Genomic DNA, 25,845 nt, shown 5'->3' on the forward strand with positions numbered 1-25,845 from the left:
AAGGCTAGAGTTTGTGCAAAAGAAGGAAGTAGCACTGCAATGGCTTAGGTTCCTTTGTTTGTAAATTACATACAAAAAAACCTCAGCCACTAGGGGGGAAGCCAAATAGCATTTGCCACTTTGTCTTTCCTGGCTGTATTCAGAGTCAGTCTTTCCTGGCTGTATTCAGAGTCAATCATTACTATCTACACACTGACATTCACAAACATGTTTCCAAGTTTAGAGCTGTATTGTTTTTCCGTGGAAAATTTGAAATTATATCATCACAAATTAAAAAATTATCCAGAATTTATTTTTTCTCTGTGGAACACTAACAGAACTTTCAACATAACCAAGTTCTGTGCAGCTCATGTTTTAGTAGGCACAATATAAGGCCTCTGTCATACATGTGAAATACCAAATACTTTGTAGATTTTGTATTTACACTGAGCCTCCGAAAATGTAACACATCTAAGAAGATGTTGGTCCACATTTGGAATGCAAAACAGCTGCATTTAAATGTACAGTAGACATTAAAAATCTGCAGTTTATGGCACAGTGCACACAGAGTTCCTGGAAGACCTTAACAAGAAGGGCAAAATGTCGGATCAGAAGATTCTGGCAAGAACAATGCTGTACCAAAACCCAAAAACTGTGACATCGACACTTCCACAGTCCACAGTTTTGATGTCACATTCCATAATGGCCTCAAGTCCAAGACAAAACCCTGGTGTATGCCCTTTCCTCCACTCCCCCATATCAAAATATTAGTCATCAACCAACGTATGTCCCACAAAGCACATATGGAGCGTGTGTTATGGAAGATACTTCATTCCAATAAAGTCACCAATTCAATGAGATTCAAAATAAGGCACAAACTTCTCCTACCAAGCAACTCATTCCGTTTGTTCCAGATTCACAGCATCAGAATTTTTGCATAGCGAATATTTCAATTTGTACTTACAGTTGAGTGTACAATTACAGACTGAACTGGGAATGACTTTTCAATCTGCAATAGAGGATAGACTGATTTGAAACTTCCTGGCAAAATACAACTATGTGCCAGACCAGGACTCAAACCTGGGATCTTTGAAAAAATATATATTGGTATGCTTAAGTCATCTTGCAAATGTTTTTGAATGAATCTGGGAGAAGCGGATCTTGTTCTCCCTCTTGTTGTAGCATAAAAGCAGTGCTAAACAGAAGCATTTCTGAAAAATTCTGAATAGCACCCCTACCATAAAGATCAAACCTCAAGTGATTACATTACCTTTCCACTTCAAGTTTTAAGAAATGGCTGCATTCTAAAATGAACTCTCCATGGAAGGACACTGTGAACCATTCATAAAGTAAGTTGTGACAAATTGCAAGTCAATACGTACTGGAATGTCCTTTCAAAAGATTTGGAAGCAAGGTTTGGGGGGAGAGGGAGGGGAGGGGGGGATTACAGGAATACCATCACGTAAACTCTATCTCAAATATTTGATACTAAATCTTTTCAAATCCAACAGCAGAAATGTAATAACTACACAACAACATGCAACAACAGAAGCAAGCACTATTTTTAATTAAAAGGATATTTCATTATTGATAACTTTCTCCACTTACTGTGTTCGTTCCCCATTCCTCCAGACAACATCTTCTCGCAGCAGTCCTTGGAAGACAAATGAGCAAGGCAACGAGCAATTGGAGTACAAGCTGTAGTGTATTCACTCAATAAATAGCACTTCATCAGAAGTGGCCAGAGAGTTCCTTCCACTTCAGATACAGTTGTAGTAAGCAGATACAATGTACTGGCACATGTATGCGAGAGATCTTCCAAAACATTTTCTGAATCTGTGTAATTTGCAGCCTGCTGCAGAGATTAATACATCACAAAGCTTCAGTACGACCAAAAACTACAGCTATGAAAAACAGTATATATCAGCAGTTACAATACTTACATCAGTGGAAGATGAACGGCTGTTCCTAACAATATATTCAATAAATTCCATTCCAGTTTCTCCATTAAGATGTCCCTTATATGCCAGTGCAACAATTGTTTTCAGTACTGCCTTTTTAACCTGAAGTGAAATTAGAAGAATTTTTATAGTGAACTATATCTGTGTGTTTTTAAACAAAGCATATTTCTGCTGTGTATGAGCTATTATTTGCTTTTTGTTAGTAATTATGTGTTATTTATACATTTTCATCTGCTGTAGATATGAACTATTCTTTGACTGTTAATTTATTACTGGCAGTAATTTATTACTGATCTCCTTCATGTGGTCAATATGATTCCATTGTCATTTCAATACATTAATATGCGACCCTTAAAAGATTGGAATATTGATTGCTCTTGATAAAGTAATTTAGTCAATGTAAGACTGTTATGTACGGCTAACCTTAATATTGAATTATCGTAATTAGTGTGTATTTTGTCTGATGTTACTGAAATCAAAAAAAGTTTCCCATCTCAATACAGTAGGATTACATATAATATGTATCTTTGCCTTCTTTAACAGAGACGTGAAGTAGACTTTATTGATGTGCAGTATTATTTCAAAGGTACTAGAATGCTGTAAGATGATGATGATGATGTCGATGTTGACTTCAATGACGATGTCGATGGCAATGACGATTGTAGTTGAGGGGCACTCAACAATCATAGTCATTAGCACCATGCCAATCTCAAGGGTGGAGCCGAAGGCTGTCCCCGCATGCGGAGCAGTTTTTAGTTTATTTAAGTCTGCCTCCTTCCCTGCCAATTTAGGAATGAGGACTGACAGTTCATAAAATGTCACCACTGTCGTAACACCAGAATCAGTATTGGTGAGGATGGTGGGCAAATCTCCATCAAAACTGGGTGCTGCCCTGATATCAGTATATAAGACACGTGTTGCCAAAATATGCTGAACTTAAAGCAGCACACTACAAGCCTCACAGAGTGGTGGATCCTCCCACCAGAGGAGGAAGCCATGTGTTAAAGAGCTATGTCCAATGCACAGCCTGGTAAGAAGAACCTCCTTCCAGTGGTGAGGCTGACAAAGTGCCTCATGCCTGTGTGGTCGATTTGAGTGACCACAGTTTGTTTTCTGTAACCTTCAAACATTCAGTCTCCCACTGAGGCATGACGCGTTTGTCAGAAAATGAGATGATGGCTTGCATCAGGATGGGTGCCTCCTCGGCGCCTTTGGCGGGCACGTCAATTCCCTGTATCCCGATATGGCCAAGTACCCAGCAAAAAAATCACCTCCTTGCCATGGTGTTGGAACTGCTGTAAGCAGTCATGGATGAACTGAATCAATGCATTTGATGAAGTGCTTTTAGTGCATTAAGCAAGTTGGAACAGACATGAAACTTTGCACGATGATGTCTGTGAATCCTCTCCAGTGCCATCATAACGCCACACAACTCCAAATCATAATTTGTAAACTGTTCCGTAAGATGTACTTTGAAAACCCTATCATGGAAAACAGTGGGACAACCAAGGACATTCTCTTGCTGGGATCCACCTGGATAACCAATGAAAAAACTGTGGTCCATACCTAAAATGGAAGAAAACATATCTGTAAAAACGGAATCTGCAGTACAAGTTTTCTTGTACCATGTCCAGCTTAAAATCAATTTGGGCCTCTGAAGAGAACAAGGCGGCAACGCATTCCATCCCTGGCTGTGTATTCGGAGGTCTGGTAGATTCAGGTCCTTGAGACAGTCAGTAGCATGTATCCCGATGGTTTGGTCACATGGGGTCAATTCCTGAAAAGCCATTCAAAGCTGGGTTGGACCACTGCACTAAATGCCAATGACTCAGATGTTGCAGAGTTTTTCAGTGCCATCAAGCATAAAGGATATGCCGCCAAATCCAAAGTGGTGGTTCACCAGCCTCTGCACGTAGACTCTGAACTGGGCTGGTTCAAAAGGCTCCAGTTGATATCTAAATGCCTTCATGGTGGACAGCGTCTAACATCTTGAGGTAGGAAATACAGGCTGACCCATGGACCATGCTGCCATAACCTAAAAGTGACTGAACAAGTGCCCTATAAAACTGCAAATGGCGAGACCTGTCTGTTTCACATGCTTTTCCACTAAGGCATTTCAAAATATTCAATGACTGGAAGCCTTTTCTTTGTAGATCTTTCCTGTGTGGGAGCCAAGTTAATTTCAAGTCAAATAATAAACCCAGAAAGCACACAGTTTCCCTAAAACATAAAATATTGTCCTCATTTGTGGACAATGGCTGGTCAAAACTTCGACATGCATGGTTAAAACTGACACGTCGTCTTCTCTGTTGAGAATCATAATCTAGTGTTCTTCGCCCAGGTTTCCCGCCTCCTGATGGTCAGCTGTAGCTGCCTCGTCATCACTGTAATATTGGAGGAAGAGTAGAAAACTGTGAAGCTATCCACAAACAAAGAGCATTTGACAGAGCTTCTGACTGCGGAGGAAATGCCACTAATAGCAATGGCAAACAATGTGACACTGAGTACACTGTCTTGGGGAACCCCATTCTCTTGAACACAGCAGTCAGAAAAGGAATCAGCAACATGATATCCAAAGTGCCTGGCCTCCAGGAAGGATTGGATAAGAAGTGGCAGACATCCATGTAGTCCCCATGGAAGAATGTTGTACCTCCAAGTGGTGTCATATGCTTTTTGAGGCCAACAATCGCACAAACCAAATGGTTTTGGCATAAGGATGGCTCGTGTACCACCATTTCCAGTAGAATTAAATTGTCAAGGGTGGAATGGTAGCATCTGAAACAACACTGGGAGCAGATCAGGTGACTTCATGATTCAAGCAGCCAGAAGAGGTGGTGGCTGACCATGCATTCAAGAGTCTTACCCATACAACTGGTAAGGGCTACACTCTAGTAACTATTAGGTGTGTTATGGTCCTTGCATGGTTTCCCGAATAGAACTAATATTGCCTCCTTCCAAGCCACGGGGTACTCTCCTTCAAACCAGATCTGACTGAAAGGAGAGTTGCTGTCCTTTCGCTTCAGGGCATAGATGATGGAGCATGGCAAAATGAATTTCATTAGGTCCTGGAACAGTGTCTCTGGCCATGGGCAGAGCTGATTCCAAATCCCACATGGACAATGGAAGGTTGTAGAATTTCTCATTATGCAAGAAGAAATGGAGCTCGCTCATCTCTGCAGTCCTAAGGAACACCTGAAATGCATGAGCTTGTCTGGTTGATGCAGTGACTGTAAAAATAATGTTCAGCTGAAACTTGAGCCATGTCTTTAGGCATGTCCACCAAGACCCCATTTCTTGACAAAGCCATAGTGGGAATGTACTGCTCTTGTCTGAAATCCGCCTTGTTGATTCCCAAACCTGCACAGTGGAAGTGGACCAATTAATGGAAGCCACGAATTGCTTCCAGGAATCCCTCTTCCGGTTTTATCATTCGCCTCACATGTGCTCTTGCAGATCTGACACCTCAAAGGTTTTCTGTAGTTTAATGTCATTTAAAGTCCCGTTACAGTGGTTTGTCTGGTCCTGATTGCCAATTGAAGGCCATCATGCCACCAAGGCACAGGCCGCCATCTGATGTGGTTGCTAGGTTGGGGGTGGACTCTGTGGCAGCCTGTTAGATCTCACAAGTGATATGGGTCACTGTCTCCTATGCAGAATCCTTTTGTTCAAAAATAGCCTGTTGACCATACAGCAACCAATTTGCCCTTTGAATCATCCACCTTAGAGGTCTCCTGTCAACCACCGTCCGAGTTGGCAGACAGATTCACAATGGGAAGTGGTCACTAGAATGTAAATCTGTAGCCACTTCCCACTGAACCAAGTCTGCAACAGCCAGGGATCAAAAACAAAGATCAATGGCTGAAAAACACCCTGTTGAGGCAGATATTCTGTGAACGAACGAGAGACTTGATAATTCGACCCCTGGAGCAAGTGATAGCCAAGTCCTACAGCACAGTGTGTGTGTTGAAGTCCCCCACAAGGAGGAAGGGGTGTGGAAGTGCCAGGAAGAGTTCTGTTAGTATGTCTGCATCCATAGGATTGCGAGATGGAAGGCATAAAGAACACATTGTGATGTTAAATGGTGCTCGATCTTTCCCAGCAATTGCTTTTGTGGCCATGGTAAGAGAGTATGAAAAGGAGTAGCATCTGTCATCAATGAAAACAGCCACTCCACATTTGCACTGTCTCCAGTAATATCGCCCTTCCTGTAGGTGTGGTAACCCCTTAATGCAGATGTGTTGGTGACTTTAAAACGAGTTTCTTGTAAGCAGAGCGATTTCTCCTGGACCGGGAGTTGTAATTCTTCCAAATGTAGTCTGTGTGCATTTAAATTCCACTGCAACATGGAAGTCCCTGTGGGAGCCACTGATAAGTGATGGTTAGTCTTGATTTTTCTTCCTTGCAGGCGGTGACTTAGGGGGAGGTCAGGAGGAATGTTAGCCGGTGCCCGGCTCTAGTTCCTCCAATTGGAAATCCATATCCTCAAGAGTAAAGTCCCCATCTGAGAGGGAGAGAGCTCACAAATCCAAAGGTTTAACTGTCATTTTCTTCAACTTTGAACTACTTTTTGAAGGAGTTTTTCTTTACTTGGTTGCTTGGGTTCAGGGGATGACATAGGCTTCTGATGGTGGGCAGTGGTATGTGACTTAGGTCGACAGCTTTCAAATGATTTCTGGTTCAGGCGTAACATTTCCCCCCAAATACACTGACAGGTGCATGTGTTTGTAGAATCTTTGGTCTGACTTCGTGTGGAGACGTCAGACTTTGTAATTGGCTTCTTAAGGGGCAATGCAAAACAAGTAGCAAAAACTGGAGGTTGCATAGTTTTGAAGGATTTTTTAACTTCACCATAGAGTACGCTTCTCATAACTTTCAACTCCTTAATTTTCCTTTTCTCATTGTAAACCTCACACTTTCTGCTCCATACTGTGTGATCCCTGAAGCAGTTTATACATTTCAGAGGAGGTGAACAAGAATTGCCTGATTCATGAGCTGACCCTCAAAAGTTTCTACATGTAGCCCACCCATTACATCCCACATTGTTAAGGCCAAATCTTTGCTATAAGGGCAGGTCCAGATGCCAAAAAATTGAGAGGGTTAGGAACAAACAGACAAATATTAAGATGGATATAGTCTGCAGAGATGTGTTCAGTTAATTCTGGAGTGCTAAAAGTTAGAATAAATGTTGCAGATTTTCTCAGTGTGCCACTGACACTCCTCATTTAGTTCTGTAGTTCCGTGACCCCCATATTTTTCCATTCCTCACTTAACTCCTCAGGGTCCATCTCCATTATATCAGAGCAGATAACCACACATCTACAAAAGTTATGGGTATTATGCAAGTCAGCTTCAACTGGGTATTCACCTCAGGCCTTACATCCCAGAAGCACGGATACTTGGTCTGAATTAGCATTTCAACTAGAAGTGTTGCATTACAAAGTCATTTGATACGTTTTAGGGACCCAGCAATAGCCTCCAATGCCTTATGAATATAGGAAGGGGAGACCTTTTCAGAGGTTCCCCTGTTCTCTTGATTACAATGAATGTTTTATGGTACACTAATGCCCTCTTACTATGATTCTGAGACTACTATTCAGGAGAACTGACCAGCCAAGCTCTCTCTGATGAGTGGGTGTAGGTACTACCTGACAGTCCACCCGTCCTTTCAGGAGTAGTTATTTGATGAGTCTACTCCATAGGGATCTCATAAGGTGCTAGAGAAACAAACATTGACCCACACTTTCAGGTGGTTTCTTTTTTTTATTTTTTTATATGTGTGTACCTTCCTCGTGGTCCAGAAAGTGATCCAAGGCCTCTGTTCTCCAAAACATACAACATTTCACTGCCACACCACACAGTGATCACTGAAGCGTGCCCGGAGCTTACAGTAACAGAGGACTGGCAGCAGTTACCAGTCCCCAACTCAGGAACCACAAGTCGCCAAGACCATACACGGCAAACAAATGCTGAGCTCTCGGGGGTTGTAAGTTAAAGTGGCTAACTATGGGCATTATGGCTGATATCCTGAAATCAAGAAGACAGTCAACCTCGAGTTTAGAAAAGAAGGTTGCTAACACCAGTGACATGATCACAAAGAAAATTATGTAATGCTCTCATCAAAATGGCCTTACATCTCCAATTATCCTTAAAAATGTTCTCTCTGCCAAACAACAGAAACCATATTTTGTTGAGAAATTATATCCAGATTTACTGCAAGATGAAATCCATTTCAGTATTTTTGGACTAGTATGATTCATGGATGTAACTAAATAACAATACTTTTTTGTCAGACACTGAAGTGCTCCATGTTGGATGGTTTGTGAACAGACGCAGCTATAATTTTTATGACAGTATCCACACATCTGTGTTGAAAAGACACTGAGAAAGCCTAAGAGTGATGCAGCATGCTATTCCAGCTGATACCACGTAGGTTTAGATGAATAAATTAGTAATTAAGCTGCTGCCTCTTCAGTTTCATTATATTACTGCTGTTTACATTCCACTGTTGGACCTTTTTTTTGTATTTAGTGACACTGAGTGGCAACATACTGAGAAAGGCTCCAAGATTGTGTGTAATCAGTAATTCCAGTTGAGACAATGCTCCACAACTTTTGCAGGTTAGTGCAGTTTCACATTTTATAAATTAGGTTAATGCATTGCATCACTGGTTTTCTGGATGTTGAAGTAAAAATGAATAGCCCACTAAAGCCAACATCTAACAACCTGCGACTTGTTCTCTGAAGACAGGCCAAATGAAATAGTATATTAACACAGGGAATAACCTCAAACAAACTGTAGGTAACAGCATCCAAAGAGTTCAACAATTTCTTGCTTCAGTATGATCATATGGCAGAATTGCTTTGCTGAAGCACAAGCTGGCTCCAGTAGCAAACAACTTTATAATGGCATGCACTGCACCACTTTCACTCACGGCTGCAAATCAACTCCTACAAAATACTAGCAGAAGAAATTATCGAACACTAAGCAGTACTGACAATACATAGCAAATGCTTTTGGAGATGTCACATTGAAAATTAATCTTTAATTATTTTGGATTGATAAATACTTCACTAACAAAGTAAACATGGAAGGGGCACTAGAGAAAAAATCCTTAAGTTTCTGAACAATACCCTGTTAAACTTCACACCCTTCTTTTGTTGTTAAGAGTGGCCCTTCAACTATACACAACCACCACTCACTGCCCACCCACCCACACACCACCATCACAACAACAACTGTAATGTTAGCAGGTTCACATCATCCATGGGATTATTTTAGATCTAACTAAGAAGTTATGTGTAGTTTTGTATCATTTCCACTTTCACATACTATTTATGGATCTTTTGGTAAGAAACACCAAATCTTAAAGTAAGGTTATTTAAATTCAACCTTTAATCATTCACTTACTATTCACCTTTGACAGTGACCAGGACTATAATATTATAAGGTGAGTCTTCAGTTAATAAAAATTCCTTATTCTTATTTGTTGTTTCTTATGTCATTCCATTTTCTACAGTTCATCTGTTTTCTCAAGATTACATACATCAAATGAAAAACATTTGAAACAACTCTAATTCCATTTGCTTGTACTGTCGGCTTTTGTAACAAAAAAGTTATTTGTTGTTTATTACATTGTACCTATAAATTTTTCCAGTGTGTGTGTGTGTGTGTGTGTGTGTGTGTGTGTGTGTGTGTGTGTGTGTGTGATATTCTGGCAGATTCTATAAAACAAGAAATTAGTACCCACATATCTTTCCTCAATTACTTCCTACTGTAAAATTTCATTTACCTCTCACAATGAATTAAGTATAATAGGTTTATCCATAAAATATAAGATCATAGGCACTGAGCCTATTAAGACAAAACTAAGGAATACATAGAAATTGAATGATCAGCCCATCTAAGTGCTGCCTGTCATAAAAAAGCTAAATGCACAAATAAAATAATTATTAATTAAAAGAAAACAATAAAATAAGTGTAAACAAACTTCTTTTTCGAATATGCATTTGTGTTCCACACAATTATCACCTCAATAAGACGACAAGTCTATAGCCAATTAAAAGGATGGCATCTTGTCTGCAAATGAAATACAAAATATATTTCATGAAGAGCAGTAAAAAAGGAGCACCACATGCTGTTAACCACTGTTGCTGGTGAAGGAATTCATGTATCATAGAACTGTCCCCCATCATGTCAGTTTAGCTGGTTTCACTGACTGCATCTTTTTGTTCCTCACTTTCTGTTATTCTACCATCCATAAACACATTGCCATTTTCTTCAACAGTGAGGTCATTGAACATAGGAACACCTTCCTTATAACAATTGTACAGACAACTTCATCTACTGCACCTGTCATCATGCATTTCATGTTCTGATACCCAGCAGAATATTGCCCTCCTTCACTTGTAGTATGCAGACAGAGAAGGTAGTAGTATAAGCCACAGACAATAATGAATCCAGCTACTATATCTATATGACAAGACTTAAAGTTTCTTGTAGGAACAAAAGTCACAGTTGCTCCTTTCCACAGTAGTTCTGTAATAATGAATAGCTGCAGTCTAGCTGCAGTAGTACTAAATTCTGGAAAATCTTCCTCCATTCTGTAGGCTATGTCTCCTAGGAAATACTTGGATTTTCCACTGCATATTACGATTGGGATTTCGAACCTCTCAATTTTTTGACATCTGGACCTGCCCTTATAGCATTTTGGCACACCTCATTCCACCAGGAAACACAATGTCTTTGTAAGTGGCCTGAAGATTGCTATGAAGGCATATGCCACTAAGTGACGGAGTCATAATGTGCACCACCCATTCCTGGAATCTATCACTATACTTCAACACAGCAGGCAGCGTATACAGCACATGGTTTGCCTCACTGAGCATCATTTTCAATAGTTTCTTTTCAATCAATGCATGATCTGCTAGGTTTATCCAGATGGAGATTTGGTCAATGGATAGCAAATCATTACCACTTACCAGTAAGCTGAGTATGCAAGTGTATGAGAGCATACTAAGGTATCGCTGGCAAGCAGCAAGCCTGTAACAGTGCTTAAGAGAACACACTGACACTTCTGGGGGAGGGAGGGGGAGGGAAGGGGGGGGGGGGCACTGTGGTGCCCCATATCACATTCCACTCATTAGATCTGCCACAGAGAAGAAATCATCAAGGCACCCTGCGGTGTAATTATTTTTCAGAATCTCATTATTTAAAGGTCCTGCATTGCTAGTTGCCTCATGAACAAGAAGTGCTTCATTGGGCTCCACATTTCTGCTATTTTTCGTGGGATAAACTGACACTACAGTCATGGGCATCTGCAGAAACTTATTTGATTAGGGAAGATGGGATAAGATTCTAAAACAGCTATTTTTTTATATAAACGTGTTGGTCAATTTAGAGATGAGTCATGCCACAAGAATTAAATTATATACATGATAAAAAAGGTTTATTATATTTCAGATAACTGATGGTTGTCCACTAACTTGCAGAAATATATGAGAACCAGCCAACGAATAAAAGCTCTGAATTCGGGATTCCAGGGGATAAGGGGATGCAAGTGCCACTCTTGCCTCCCCATCATCTTCCCTTATGGACATTTATGACAGGAGTGGCTACGAAGTCTTTTGCAACAGAGTCCATGGACAAAAAGTTCTCAGTAAACTTGCCACATCAAATTCAGATAAAATTCCAAGTTGTCACTGACTAGCTCAATAATCACTGTCAAAGGCTTTGTCTCACCATCATGAAACTGCTGAGGCTCACATTTTGATATCGAAACAATGGCATCTGATTGGCTGGATTACTTCTTGGTAACATCAAGAAAATGGCATGTACTGATATGCGACCCTATAAGCTCATAGTTTATGTTTGTTCACTATATCCAGAACCACTAGCAGTGCCATCATTCACATCAGACTGTAAGCAACGATAAATCTTTTTCTGTGCTATCTCTTTATCAATGTGCACACTTCCATGCAGTACTAAGAGCATAACTTGTGAATATTGAAGTTTTTATCGCAGAGTGTAATTTCCAATGCTTTGCTAATCACAGAGTCCCAGTATAGTTCAAAGTGTGTGTGCCACAATTCCTATATGTTCAAACATCTAACAGACTGCTCAGTCACTGGTGATTTTTCAAAATAACTGTACTTCAGGTGATGCAGATGTTCAACACAGCAACAGTCCGTATACATAACTGCTGCCGCACTCACAATGAGTATTACAAATCCCTGTAATTTTCAGGCTGAGATTATCTTTAACAGATTGCAACACTTCCTTAATTTTCCTGGATGTGTGAAACACTGGCCTGATTCCTTGCCTGTTTAGGATTTTACCTATCTTACTAGATACTGCATTGCGGAATGGGAACTGCACTAGGAGTTGGTCCTTCTGGCTTCATCAAATGGAACTGCAACTTTGTTTTTTTGACTGTGAATGATATCATGGACCAAATACCTGTTCCTACTGAACACCAGTATCAGATGATTTATCTCCGAGCTGAGGTGCCACTTCTCCTGGCTCTGTAAAGTTGAGTGTTCAGCATAGCTCTCTTCTGAGCTGGATGGTGAAAGCTGTGTCCATTGAGATACTGGTCTGCATGCGTCAATTTTCATTATACAAAAGTGCAACTTTACTGTGACACTTCAAGTAGGGAACACGGCATGGCAGATACGTCAGTTTGATGTGGTCTAAGTTACCTTTCACTGTTCTTTTTCAAATACGATTGCCCTTTTGTTTTGTTCTCGCGTGAATACACATCTAATTATCAATACTTCATAACTTCAAATATATAACTCATTACATCTGATATCTGATCACACCAAACTCAACTCAAGGTCTAAGATTTACAGTCTTCATTTGTCTTGAGTGGTTACATTGTAACATGCCTGTTTTCTCTTGGACGTTCATGACACCTTCACAGGGTGTCACCACGGCATAAATGTCCCTGTTCAGCAATTACTACTATGCTCACCATGCCATGCCTTGCCTCTGCTGTTTTAACGCCACTGCACAGGCACCAGGGGCAGAAGATGGGGGGGGGGGGGGGGGGGGGCTATGGGGTCATAGTCCCCCCTCCCCCAATTGAGCATCACATTACACTGGATAAAATGACTTCAGAAACCAGAAAATATATTACTCCATCAGAGCCAATCAATTTTTTTTATTTTATATTTTTTATGATTATGTAGCAATATAGGTACAGGTTGCAAGTCATTTCTGAAACTATTTGTATGGAATGTAGCCATGTATGGAAGTGAAACATGGACGATAAATAGTTTGGACAAGAAGAGAATAGAAGCTTTCGAAATATGGTGCTACAGAAGAATGCTGAAGATTAGATGGGTAGATCACATAACTAATGAGGAGGTATTGAATAGAATTGGGGAGAAGAGAAGTTTGTGGTACAACTTGACTAGGAGAAGGGATCGGTTGGTAGGACATGTTCCGAGGCATCAAGGGATCACCAATTTAGTATTGGAGGGCAGCGTGGAGGGTAAAAATCGTAGATGGAGACAATGAGATGAATACACTAAGCAGATTCAGAAGGATGTAGGTTGCAGTAGTTACTGGGAGATGAAGAAGCTTGCACAGGATAGAGTAGCATGGAGAGCTGCATCAAACCAGTCTTAGGACTGAAGACCACCACGACAACAACAACAACAACAACAACATAGGTTGCAATGTATTTCAAACACGTTTTAACAAAAGAATAAGAGCGGCAAGTAGCTTACTGTCTAAACCAATAAATATCATTTAACTTAAAATACACATCTTATTATTTATTAATACACATTTTTTATCCTGAAATCCGAAACAGTTACCATAAAACTACTTTAATCAACACCAAATTTTACCAATTTGTCGGTAGAGGACCCCAACTCTCCTTTTGTTAAGCCATATTCCATTCCCCCAAACCCCCCCCCCCCCCCCCACACCTCTCCGTCCCATTAGCCCCCCCCCCCCCCCTTGATAGACTTCTAGAATCACTCCTGACAGGCACCATCTACATAGATCACAGATCAGGTAATCAGGTACACACAGTGGATTTTTCCCAGTACATAAACTGTTATTAAGAGACACAATCATCTTTTGCCTGCATGAGCATCTTCAGTGGAACATAGGTCATTCTCACGAATAACAAGGGGGCACTATTCAATGTTCATCCTTTGAAATCCTAGACGACAAAATTATCTCCTGCTGGTTTATTTATTTATCGTATCCAAGACATCACCACTTGTCTGCTGGTGACAGTGGCAAACTCATTCATGGCTGTGCCACCAGTCATTTTAAAAAATATGTGGTCATCAGGGTCTATCAGAATAATTTAAGAGGAAAGAAATGAGCAGCCAATAATCTTAATGATTCTTCTACATCTACATCTACATCCATACTCCGCAAGCCACCTGATGGTGTATGGCGGAGGGTACCTTGAGTACATCTATCAGTTCTCCCTTCTGTTCCAGTCTCGTATTGTTCATGGAAAGAAGGATTGTTGGTATGCCTCTGTGTACCGAGCTACTGAGCATCTTTCCAGCAGAGTCTTCCACTGGAGTTTATCTATCATCTCCATAACGCATTCGCGATTACTAAATAATCCTGTAATGAAGCGCGCTGCTCTCTGTTGGATCTTCTCTATTTCTTCTATCAACCCTATCTGGTACGGATCCCACACTGCTGAGCAGTATTCAAGCAGTGGGTGAACAAGCATACTGTAACCTACTTCCTTTGTTTTCAGATTGCATTTCCTTAGGATTCTTGCAATGAATCTCAGTCTGGCATCTGCTTTACCGATGATCAACTTTATATGATCATTCCATTTTAAATCACTCCTAATGCGTACTCCCAGATAATTTATGGAATTAACTGCTTCCAGTTGCTGACCTGCTACATTGTAGCTAAATGATAAGGGATCTTTTTTTCTATGTATTCACGGCACATTACACTTGTCTACATTGAGATTCAATTGCCATTCCCTGCACCATGCGTCAATTCACTGCAGATCCTTCTGCATTTCAGTACAATTTTCCATTGTTACAACCTCTCGATATACCACAGCATCATCCGCAAAAAGCCTCAGTGAACTTCCAATGTCATCCACAAGGTCATTTATGTATATTGTGAATAGCAACGGTCCTACGACACTCCCCTGCGACACACCTGAAATCACTCTTACTTCGGAAGACTTCTCTCCACTGATACTTTCGTAAATGGGGAGACCCCTCAGATCTCACTATGATTTCACCTGGACCTATGCTTACCGGCTTGATGCCATCCACAGACATTTGAAAATCTTTAATACAGAGTCTGCAGCAGCCGACTATATGTGCCAATAATTTAGCAAAATACTTTGCCATCCTGTACATCGGACAGTCAACTACTCATGACAGACGTAAGTGTTCATTTTTAATATAATAGTGTAGAAGATGTCACAAAACCAGTTAAGTGCAAGATGCACGCATTTCATGAGGATCCCCATGTTGCCAACTACTCCACATAAATTTTTACTACTCCACAGAAATTGCGCAGGGAAGCACTTAGGTATTTTCTCTACAGCCCCAATGTCTCCCAATGCGATTTCCATATTTTTGGAGTCCTGAAGATAGATTTATCTCACTGTTGGATAAATGTATTAACAGTTACGGCAATTACTTTAGAAATATGTGTGTCAATGTGTCTTGTACTGCAAATTAATAACACAGCTTTCACAAAGACAAATGAATTTAATTACCTTGGTACAATAGTAACCTCTGACAACTCCATAAAAATTGAAATAGAATCACGAATTCAGAAGGCTAACAAATGCTACTATAGTCTCTTGACAGTTTTCAAAAGTAAGTTAATATCTAGGAACACCAAACTACAAGTATACAAATCATTGATTATACCAGTACTCACCTATGGATCTGAAACCTGGACTCTCACAAAAAAAGAGGAAAACAGATTAAGAGTATTTGAACGAAAAATTTTGAGAAAAATATTTGGACCCATAAGAGATAGGATCAGTGATGAATGGAGATTGCTAAATAACAATGAAATTTACAAATTATATAAAGACTCCGATATAGTGGCCAAAATTAAAGCCAAAAGACTGAAATGGATAGGGCATGTCATCAGAGCACCACCAAACAGGACCATCAAGAAAGTGACTGAAGAGATTCCCACCGGAAGACGACCTCTTGGACGCCCACGCATGAGATACTTGGACAATATTCAAGACGATCTCAGAAAACTAGGACATGACAGACAGTGGCAAATTACTTGTAAAGACAGAGCAAAGTGGTTCAACATTGTCCATTCTGCAGCAAAAAGCCTTCATGGATTGTAATGCTTAATAAAAAAAAAATAAAATAAAATAAAAATGTGTCTTGTTTTCATTTGATGGACCCCTTATACAATGCCAGGTCACATGTTTCAAAAAAAATCATATAAAAATTTAGATCCAAACATTTTGTATACAATATAAATTTGTTGCTCATGCTGTTTCCCATTATCCTCCAATAATTTGTGTGTGTGTGTGTGTGTGTGTGTGTGTGTGTGTGTGTGTGTGTGTGTGTCTCTCTCTCTCTCTCTCTCTCTCCTCTCTCTCTCTCTCTCTCTCTTTTTTTTTTATGCAATTACTACAAATAGCGTAATTCAAACTCTATCATCAGTTTGTCACGTGGCATAATGGGACGATATATTCCGCTTTGATACCATATCAACTGCAAACTGTGGTACCACATGTCTGTCATTGTATAGACACATTACAGTTAATAATCTGTTATATACATAAATGTTGATGTACAGAATTATCACTTTGGAATATAAATGGTCAATTTGTGTCGTAAATTTTACATTTATTATTTGTTAAACATCGAAACCAAAATTAGAATTTAAACAGGTGCTAATATTATGACTTCTAAATTCTTTAAGCAGAATGGCAATAACTTTATTTTAATTATTCAACATTTTAATACTGATGAAATGTTAAGGATATCGGAATTAATGTAACTCAAAAGTTATTAATAATTCCTGGCTATGTACTGTTAACTCAACTGAAATCATAATTATGAAGGTAAAGATTTGAAAGTCAGCAAAACTATTACTCTGTATGAACATTTGTATCAAATCCAAGACAAATTCACCCTCTTACCATACAGATTTGTAAATTATAAAATGTAGACAAGAATGTACATATTCAATTTCAAGTATTATGATTTTATAAAAAGAATGAGGTTAAAGCAACAGTGTTCAGTGTGTTGAGGCAGTGTTGGAAAATATTTGTGATTTAAGTTCTTCAGAAGTCTTTATCATAATTTCAATATTGTAACAAATAGCCAAGATAAAATTTGGGCGAGTTGAGCACGTTATTTAATAACTAGCATACCACTAAAACATCTTGATAATGCCTGAAAAGAGAACCATGATCATCAAAAGAAAGAGAGATTATCTAACAGAGTTGCACCATCCATACAGTCAACTGCAAGTTTTTAAGTTAAGTACTGAAGTGAAATGTTGGAACACGTGAGGCAATACTGACCCTACAACTTATCTTAGAAGAAAGATTAAGGAAAGGCAAACCTATGTTTCTAGCATTTGTAGACTTAGAGAAAGCTTTTGACAATGTTGATTGGAATACTCTCATTCAAATTCTAAAGGTGGCAGGGGTAAAATACAGGGAGCGAAAGGCTATTTACAATTTGTACAGAAAGCAGATGGCAGTTATAAAAGTAGAGTGGCATGAAAGGGATGCAGTGATTGGGAAGGGAGTGAGACAGGGTTGTAGCCTATCCTCGATGTTATTCAATCTGTATACTGAGCAAGCAATAAAGGAAACAAAAGAAAAATTGGGAGTAGGTTTAAAATTTATGGAGAAGAAATAAAAACTTTGAGGTTCGCCGATGACATTGTAATTTTGTCAGAGACAGCAAAAGGAGCTGGTAGAGCAGTTGAACAGAATGGACAGTGTCTTGAAAGGACGGTATAAGATGAACATCAACAAAAGCAAAACGAGGATAATGGAATGTAGCTGAATTGAGTCGGGTGATGCTGAGGGAATTAGATTAGGAAATGAGAGACAAAGTAGTAAAGGAGTTTTGCTATTTGGGAAGCAAAACAACTGATGATGGTCAAAGTAGAGAGGATATAAAATGTGGCAATGGCAAGGAAAGTGTTTCTGAAGAAGAAAAATTTGTTAACATAGAGGATAGATTTAAATGTCAGGAAGTCATTTCTGAAAGTATTTGTATGGACTGTAGCCATGTATGGAAGTGAAACGTGGATGATAAATAGTTTAGACAAGAAGAGAATAGAAGCTTTCGAAATGTGGTGCTACAGAAAAATGCTGAAGATTAGATGGGTAGATCACATAACTAATGAGGAGGTATTGAACAGAATTGGAGAGAAGAAGAGCTTGTGGCACAACTTGACTAGAAGAAGGGATCGGTTGGTAGGACATGTTCTGAGACATCGAGGGATCACCAATTTAGTATTGGAGGGCAGCGTGCAGGGTAAAAATCTAGAAGGAGACCAAGATACACCAAGCAGATGCAGAAGGATGTAGGCTGCAGTAGGTACTGGGAGATGAAGAAGCTTGCACAGGATAGAGTAGCATGGAGAGCTGCATCAAACCAGTCTCAGGACTGAAGACCACAACAACTGAAGTGTGCTCATAACACTGTTGGGGCATTTCAAGTTGTACACTACAAGCTTTGACAGTAGTATTGTCACTCAAAGATCATTTCGAGTACGTATAAATGTAATTAGGGCAATGTTTCCATCTTTTTCCACAAGATGAGTTTGTAATAAGGAACTGATTGAAAGTTTACAATTGTTACATAAGCACAGATCTTATAAAGTTGAATCATGAGGCATAATAGTGTGTTCTGTGCAGATTATAACAATGATATCATATTTCTATGACAGCATTTGTCATAAATTTCACCTATAATTGAGTGTAGCATGTGAGGATAACATCAACAAAACAAAAGCTTTAAACAGTGAGTTCTACACATTTTATCCTAGGTTTTCTCTTGTCACATCAGAAAATCACTTTTTTCAGTTTATTAATGGAGGCATGGTCATATGGAGCAGCAAATGAAATTTTTGACTGGATTTAGGGTTTCTTGGTAGGGAGGACACAACATGCTATCATGGATGGAGAGTCGCTGACACACGTGTAAGTAGCTTCAAAAGGGTGCCCAGGGTAGACATTAGGACCATTGGTGTTCACGTAATAGATAAATGACCTGTGACAGGCAGACTGCTGACAAAACAACAGACTAGGTCACTACAACAATGACAACAAGGCCAAGAGCAGCGGAGAGAGAAATCCAAGATGTAACAAACAAGAATAACTGGGTGACAAGCAAGGGAGTTATCAAGCAGTCCTATACAGGTAAGATAGATCTAAAACTGCCAAGCCAAAGCACTGAACTGACCGGCTGTGCACTGCACGGCTGCCTACATACCGGCAGCATGGAATGCTATTGGCCACCATACATACGACGAGACAGTGGCACTCGCTCACCACATGAGCACAGCACAGGGTAGTATGATGTTTCCAAATGGCTATCTAAGTCCATCTCAACTCTTCTGGTGGGCAGACAACCTCCGCAGTACCCAAAACCAGACTGTGCGCTTCACAAAATATCAAAATGCAGAAAATTGGAATCGTATGATTACAATATTAATCAGTCACAATTGGAATCAGTTAACTAATACAAATATCATAATCATACTAATATATATGTGTAAAAAGTGGTGGGGTACGAAAAAGAATTATCATATAGTCACAGTCATATGTACAGTAGGTAACAGGACTCTGGTTCATTGGAAGAATCCTGGAAATATGTAATAAGTCTATACAAATCATATGACTTACAAAACACTCCTGACCCATCCTACTTCAAATGCATTTGGGACACATACCAAACAGGACTAACAGGGAACACTGAAAGGTAGTGTTAATGATCACAGGTTTGTTTAACCCATGGGAGAGACTGAAATTCTGAAAAATCCAATCTGGCAGCTCTCCCATAGAGACTGCAAAATCAAGTTTAGATTAATTATACTACATACAGAAACATTTAAGAAGTTACTCTACCCACAGTCAATACACAAATGGAATAGAAAGGAGCACTTAACAAGCAAGGTGCATATGTAGACAGAGTCTTATTAGGGATCAGTACAGGTGGCATTCAGTTACCATAAACAGCAGGCAGACTATTGCACCAACTGTCTGTAGGTTGGTGTTTAGGGAAAGAAAGGATAAGTAATGTTTGCCATTGATGAATATGTCAACTGTGGGTCTTACCTATGCCATAAGTTTCAGTTCCTCCATATGAATCCTGAATCCACTGATGTTTCACCGGAGTATGAACCGTTTTACTTTACACTGAGGTAGGAGCACCACATAAGAGAATGGATGGTTCTAAACAGGCAGATACAGTCCATGGTGTCTACTGATGCATCACGCTCCTCAAACAATAGTAGTCACACCTGGATGGCTTTGGACAGAGTTTCTTTGGGCTTCCATTTAACAAGTTTGTCCTTTGGTGGTGATGGTAATCTCACTGCTGGGAAATTCTGATAGCATTTCTGCCTGTTGGTATAATGTTGCAGTTGGGTACAACTGATATTATTTGTAGTCTGTCTTGAGGAAACAACAGATGTTGATGATATTACAGTTGTCCAATTGTGCTTACAATAGCAAAGGTTTGTGCTAGTGCTGTTAATCTCTCTTTGTTATGGTGCATAGACATATTTGTGATGAAGCATACTCTTTCACAATGGATGCTTTTTACATCTTAACTTCAGCTTAAGTAATATATCTTGTTACCTTAAATACTTTACATTTTTTGTATCAAAGGAAATTTGTGATGAGACATCTAATAAATTCTGAAACTGGATTGCTGGCAAGATCTCATCTTCAGGAGGCAAAATGTTTAGTATTGCCAATAGAAACATAATAGCAACAGCAACAACACTATCACAGCTTTTTGAACTATTATTTCATACCTTGAAGAGGAGAGGGGGCTAGAGCCATGAAGGTTAAAAATGAAGGGCAGGTCATTCAGACCTAAAGACATAAGGGGTGCACCTTTAATGAGGATGAGGGTAGTAATTTAGCCTGATACAAAGGACACTCCCCACTCCAAAAAGAGTGGGTTTCAGAACAGTTCAGGCACAATCGGGAGGTGAACAACTAGAATCACCATGGTCCAATTAGCCATAAGTTATCTCAGCAATACATGTAGGTACTATTGTCTGTTCCATTGAATCTGTCAGTAAATGCTGTTTTTAAATTATGTGTAAGCAATTTCAGAGTAGTATGATAATGATTTGAGAAAATCGTTGAATTCAGTTCTCCAGAAGAGATTTCTAACTTAACAACATGAGAGGAGACTAAAAGAGTTAAGCAGTAATCAACACGAAGCTTGAGTTGAACACATATCAATTTATTGGGAAAAAGCCCACTGGAGCTGATATGCCCTCGCCTTCCTCCAGTTTGAGAATTGGCTCACGCATCCTCTTTGGTAACAATGAATCAAAAATCATTGTGCAGCACATTTTTATAACACTTAGTTCTATTTTAAACAAGTAGTAAACTGAAATAATAATTAAACCACAGGAGTTGACGACACTTCAAAGGTCTTCAAATTCTCACAGTCACTTCCCAATACATTTATTTCCTGATGGTATTTGGTTCCAATAAGGAAAATCACTTTCAGTTCGATAGTGATTTACAAAACCAAAATACAATACAGGACAGTAATGTCATGCAGATTTTACATCTTTTTCTAGGTTTCAGACTGGAGTGCTCTATTTTGGTCTGCAAGTCATCAACTAGCATTATGCAAGAAATTTAAAATCCCTATAAATTCAAATTCAAATTGAAAACACACCATATTACCCATTACCCCTACAAATCAACTGATTATCTAGGCTTAGGAATTTTAGATTCCTGTTACCAGCATGGCAATGTTCATCATACACTGGCATCTTATTCTCAGAAACAACTCTCCTCCTCTGCCCCCCCCCCCCCAAAAAAAAGAAAGAGTAAAAGTTTTTTTTTGCTAATTTTACTGTGTTAAATTTGGGCTGGGTATGCAATTACTAAGCATCAGTGCAGTTTCTAACAGCTGCTTCCCTTTGTTGTTGTGTAACTGAAATAGTTCCCCAAATCCTGCCATGAAGAAGAATTTTCAACACATCTACATCTACATCTACATCTACGTGATTAATCTGCTTTTCACAATAAAGTGCCTAGCAGAGGGTTCAATGAAACACTTTCAAACTGTCTCTCTACCGTTGCACTGTCAAACGGCATGCGGGGAAAAAAAAGCACTTAAATTTTTCTGTGCAAGCACTGATTTCTCTTATTGTATCATGATGATCATTTTTCCCTATATAAGTGGGTGCCAACAGAATGTTTTTGCAATCCAAGGAGAAAACTGGTGATTGAAATTTCATGAGACGATTCCGTCGCAACGAAACACGCCTGTTTTAATGATTGCCACTCCAATTCATGTATCATGTCTGTGACACTATCTCCCCTATTTCGCGATAATACAAAACGAGCTCCCCTTCTTTGTACTTTTCCGATGTCATCCATCAGTCCCACCTGATGCGGATCCCACACTGCGCAGCAATACTCCAGAATAGGGCGGACAAGTGTGGTGTAAGCAGTCTCTTTAGTATACCTGTTGCACCTTCTAAGTGTTCTGCCAATGAATCTCAGCCTTTGGTTTGCTCTACCCACAATATTATCCATGTGATCGTTCCAATTTAAGTTATTTGTAATCCCTAAGTATTTAGTTGAATTTACAGCCTTCAGATTTGTGTGTCTTATCGCGTAATCGAACATGACGCGTGAAAAAAAAGAAAAAAAAATCTTGTAACGTAGGCTCAAAATTGTCACATCTGTACATAAACTATTCGTTTTACTTTTGTTAAAAAAAAGAGTTCACTGTGACACCCCCAATGATCTTGCTGCAAGTACACAGGGATCAGTGAACACCACATGTTATCCTTATTATCTACTTCTGTGCAACGGATACTTTCTTCCTCAACAAAGAATTGCCCCAGAGTATGATACCGTACGACATTATCGAATGTAAATAGGAAAAGTAAGTCAATCGTTCTCATTCTCAAAGCTTGCTTTTATCCATAAAGCAAAAATTGCAGAGCTTAGACCCTTAAGAAGAACTACACAATGTGACATACTGCTCAGATACGTATCAACATAAACACCTAATAATTTAATATATTCTGTTTCATTTACTATTTTTTCCAACACATTAACTCTAATTGTGGGGTCAGGCCCTGATCAGTACAAAATTACACATATTGTGTTTTATCTAAGCTCAGTGACTATCCACTCGCAGAGAACCAATTTAAAATAATCAAAAAAATTTATATATTTTCTGGTTACACTACCTAGGTTTCTTACCTTGACACCTTGCATTTTTTCGTGACTCAGAATGAAAACCAGTTACCAGAAAGATTTATGGTAACATAAATTGAGCTTCTCTAGGAGAATACTGTGAAATTCCCAATTAAATGCTTTTGACAGTGTTGCATTATAATGACAGGCAATGTCAATAGAGAAAGGGGGATTATCAATCATGATGTCCTTACAGTAACTATGATTACGAAAGTTAATAAATCAGCCATGAAGGCTAGAAGAGTGTTTCTGCTAGACAGAGCAGGTAAGCAGTTATTAACATCTCACTTATACGCCGAATTGGCATCACTTAGTTCCAGTAAGATGGATGCAGAGGAATTATGGGCAAAGTTTAAGCAGATTGTAGATCATTGTCTGGACAGTTATGTGCCAACTAAGTGGATAAAGGATGTAAGAGACCCACCATGGTTTAATAACAAAATTCGGAGGATGCTGAGGGAGCAGAGGCTGTTGCACTATTGGTTCAAAAGGGAATGCACAAATGACGACAAGCATAGGTTATTAGAGATTTGGGCAATTGTGGAAAGATCTATGCGCAAAGCACACAACTTCCATCATCACACCTTAGTGAAAGATCTAGCAGAGAACCCGAGAAAATTCTGGTCCTATGTAAAGTGGCTAAGCAGGTCTAAGGCTTCCATTCAGTCCTTCATTGGCCAGTGTGGTGTGACAGTTGAAGATAGCAAAAAGAAGCCAAAGTTTTAAATTTCACGTTCAAGAAATGATTCACACAGAATAATAGTACAAACTTATCATCAAGTGACCATCGGACAGACTCCCGTATGGACGACATAGTAATAAGCCCCCCAGCATAGAAAAACAACTGAAAGATTTAAAAGTAAATAGATCACCAGGTCCACATGGAATCGCAGTTCGATTTTATAAAGAGTACTCTACGGCATTGGCTCCTTACCTAGCTTGCATTTATTGTGAATCTCTCGCTCAGCACAAAGCCGCAAGTGAATGGAAAAAGGCACAGGCGACTCCAGTACATAAGAATGGTAAAAGAACGGACCTGCAAAATTAAATACCAGTACCTCTAACGTCTGTCTGCTGCAGAATCCTTGAACATATCCTCAGTTCGAATATAATAATTTTTCTTGACACTGAGAAGCTCTGTCCATGAATCAGCATGGTTTTAGAAAGCATCAATTGTGTGAAACTCAGCTTGCACTTCTTTCACACGATATACTGCGAACTATGGATAAAGGACAACAGGCAGATTTCGTATTTCTAGGAAACATTTGACACGGTGCCCCACTGCAGGCTGTTAACGAAGGTATGAGCATACAGAATAAGTTCACAGATATGTGAGCGGCTCAAAGACTTCCTAAATAATAGAACCCAGTTTGTTCTCCTTGATGACGAATGTTCTCCAGAGATGAATGTATTGTCGGGAGTGCCCACGGAAGTGTGACAGGATCGCTGTTGTTCTCTATACACATAAATGATTTGGCAGGCAGGCAATCTGTGTTTGTTTGCTGATGGTGCTGTGGTGTATGGTAACTTGTTGAAGTTGTGTATCTGCAGGAAGATACAAGATGACTTAGAGAAAATTTCCAGTTGGTGTGATGAATGGCAGCTAGTCCTAAATGTGGAAAAATGTAAGTTAATGCAAATGAGTAGGAAGATCAAACCTTTACTGTTTGGATGCAGTATTACTAGTTTCCTGCTTGACTCGGTCAATCATTTAAATATCTGGGCATAACATTGCAAAGCGCTATTAGACGGAACAACATGTGAGAACTGCGGTAGGGAAGGTGAATGGTTGACTTTGATTTCTTGGGAGAGATTTAGGAAAGAGTGGTTCATCTGTAAAAGCGACTGGATATAGGCCACTGGTGTGACCTATTCTTGAGTACTGCTTGAGTGGGATCCATACCAAGTCAGACTGAAGGAAGAAATCGAAGCAATTCACAGGCGCGCTGCTAGATTTGTTACCAGTAGATTTGAACAACACCTTTACAGAGATGCTTCAGGAACTCGAATGGGAATCCCTGGAGGGAAGGCGATGACCTTCTCAAGAAACTCTATTGAGAAAATTTACAGGATTGGCATTTCAAGCTGACTGCCAAACGATTCTACTGCTGCCAACATACATTGCACAAAAGGATCACGAAGATAAGATACGAGAAATCAGGACTCATATAGAGGCATGCAGACAGTCATTTTTCCCTCACTTTACTTGCAAGTGGAACAGGAAAGGAAATGACTAGTAGTGGTACAGGGTACCCTCCTCAATGCACCGCACAGTGGCTTGCGGAGTATCGATGTAGATGTAGGTACATCTGTACCATCTACCACAGCATTTGAAGAATGTTAAATGATTTTCATAAAAAAGAATTATGAAATGCTAAATACTAACATTTTTTGTTTTCCACTATTATAAATAACATTCATTTTATTGTGCACTGAGAAATTGTCTTCCTGTTAAGAACCGAGCTTTGCACTAAACCA

General features: G+C 39.5%; 1 protein-coding gene across 5 annotated transcripts in view; it reads right to left on the reverse strand.

Moving 5' to 3' along the window:
- Positions 1-25,845, reverse strand: part of LOC126162203 (maestro heat-like repeat-containing protein family member 1) — a 275,479-nt gene that overhangs the window by 197,387 nt on the left and 52,247 nt on the right. For 4 of the 5 annotated variants that reach the window (XR_007535034.1, XM_049918542.1, XM_049918543.1 and 1 more), the window contains exons 10-11: positions 1,923-2,042; positions 1,588-1,834 (exon numbers count right to left, since the gene is read on the reverse strand). Coding sequence is in view for 4 of the 5 variants with exons in the window: in XM_049918542.1 (XP_049774499.1) it covers positions 1,588-1,834; positions 1,923-2,042 (367 nt within the window). In the remaining variant the exon portion in view is untranslated. The remainder of the gene's footprint in view (positions 1-1,587; positions 1,835-1,922; positions 2,043-25,845) is intronic. The other variant, XM_049918545.1, reaches the window with a different exon arrangement.

The sequence above is a fragment of the Schistocerca cancellata genome, chromosome 2, assembly GCF_023864275.1.
Source record: "Schistocerca cancellata isolate TAMUIC-IGC-003103 chromosome 2, iqSchCanc2.1, whole genome shotgun sequence".
Classification (NCBI taxonomy): domain Eukaryota; kingdom Metazoa; phylum Arthropoda; class Insecta; order Orthoptera; family Acrididae; genus Schistocerca; species Schistocerca cancellata.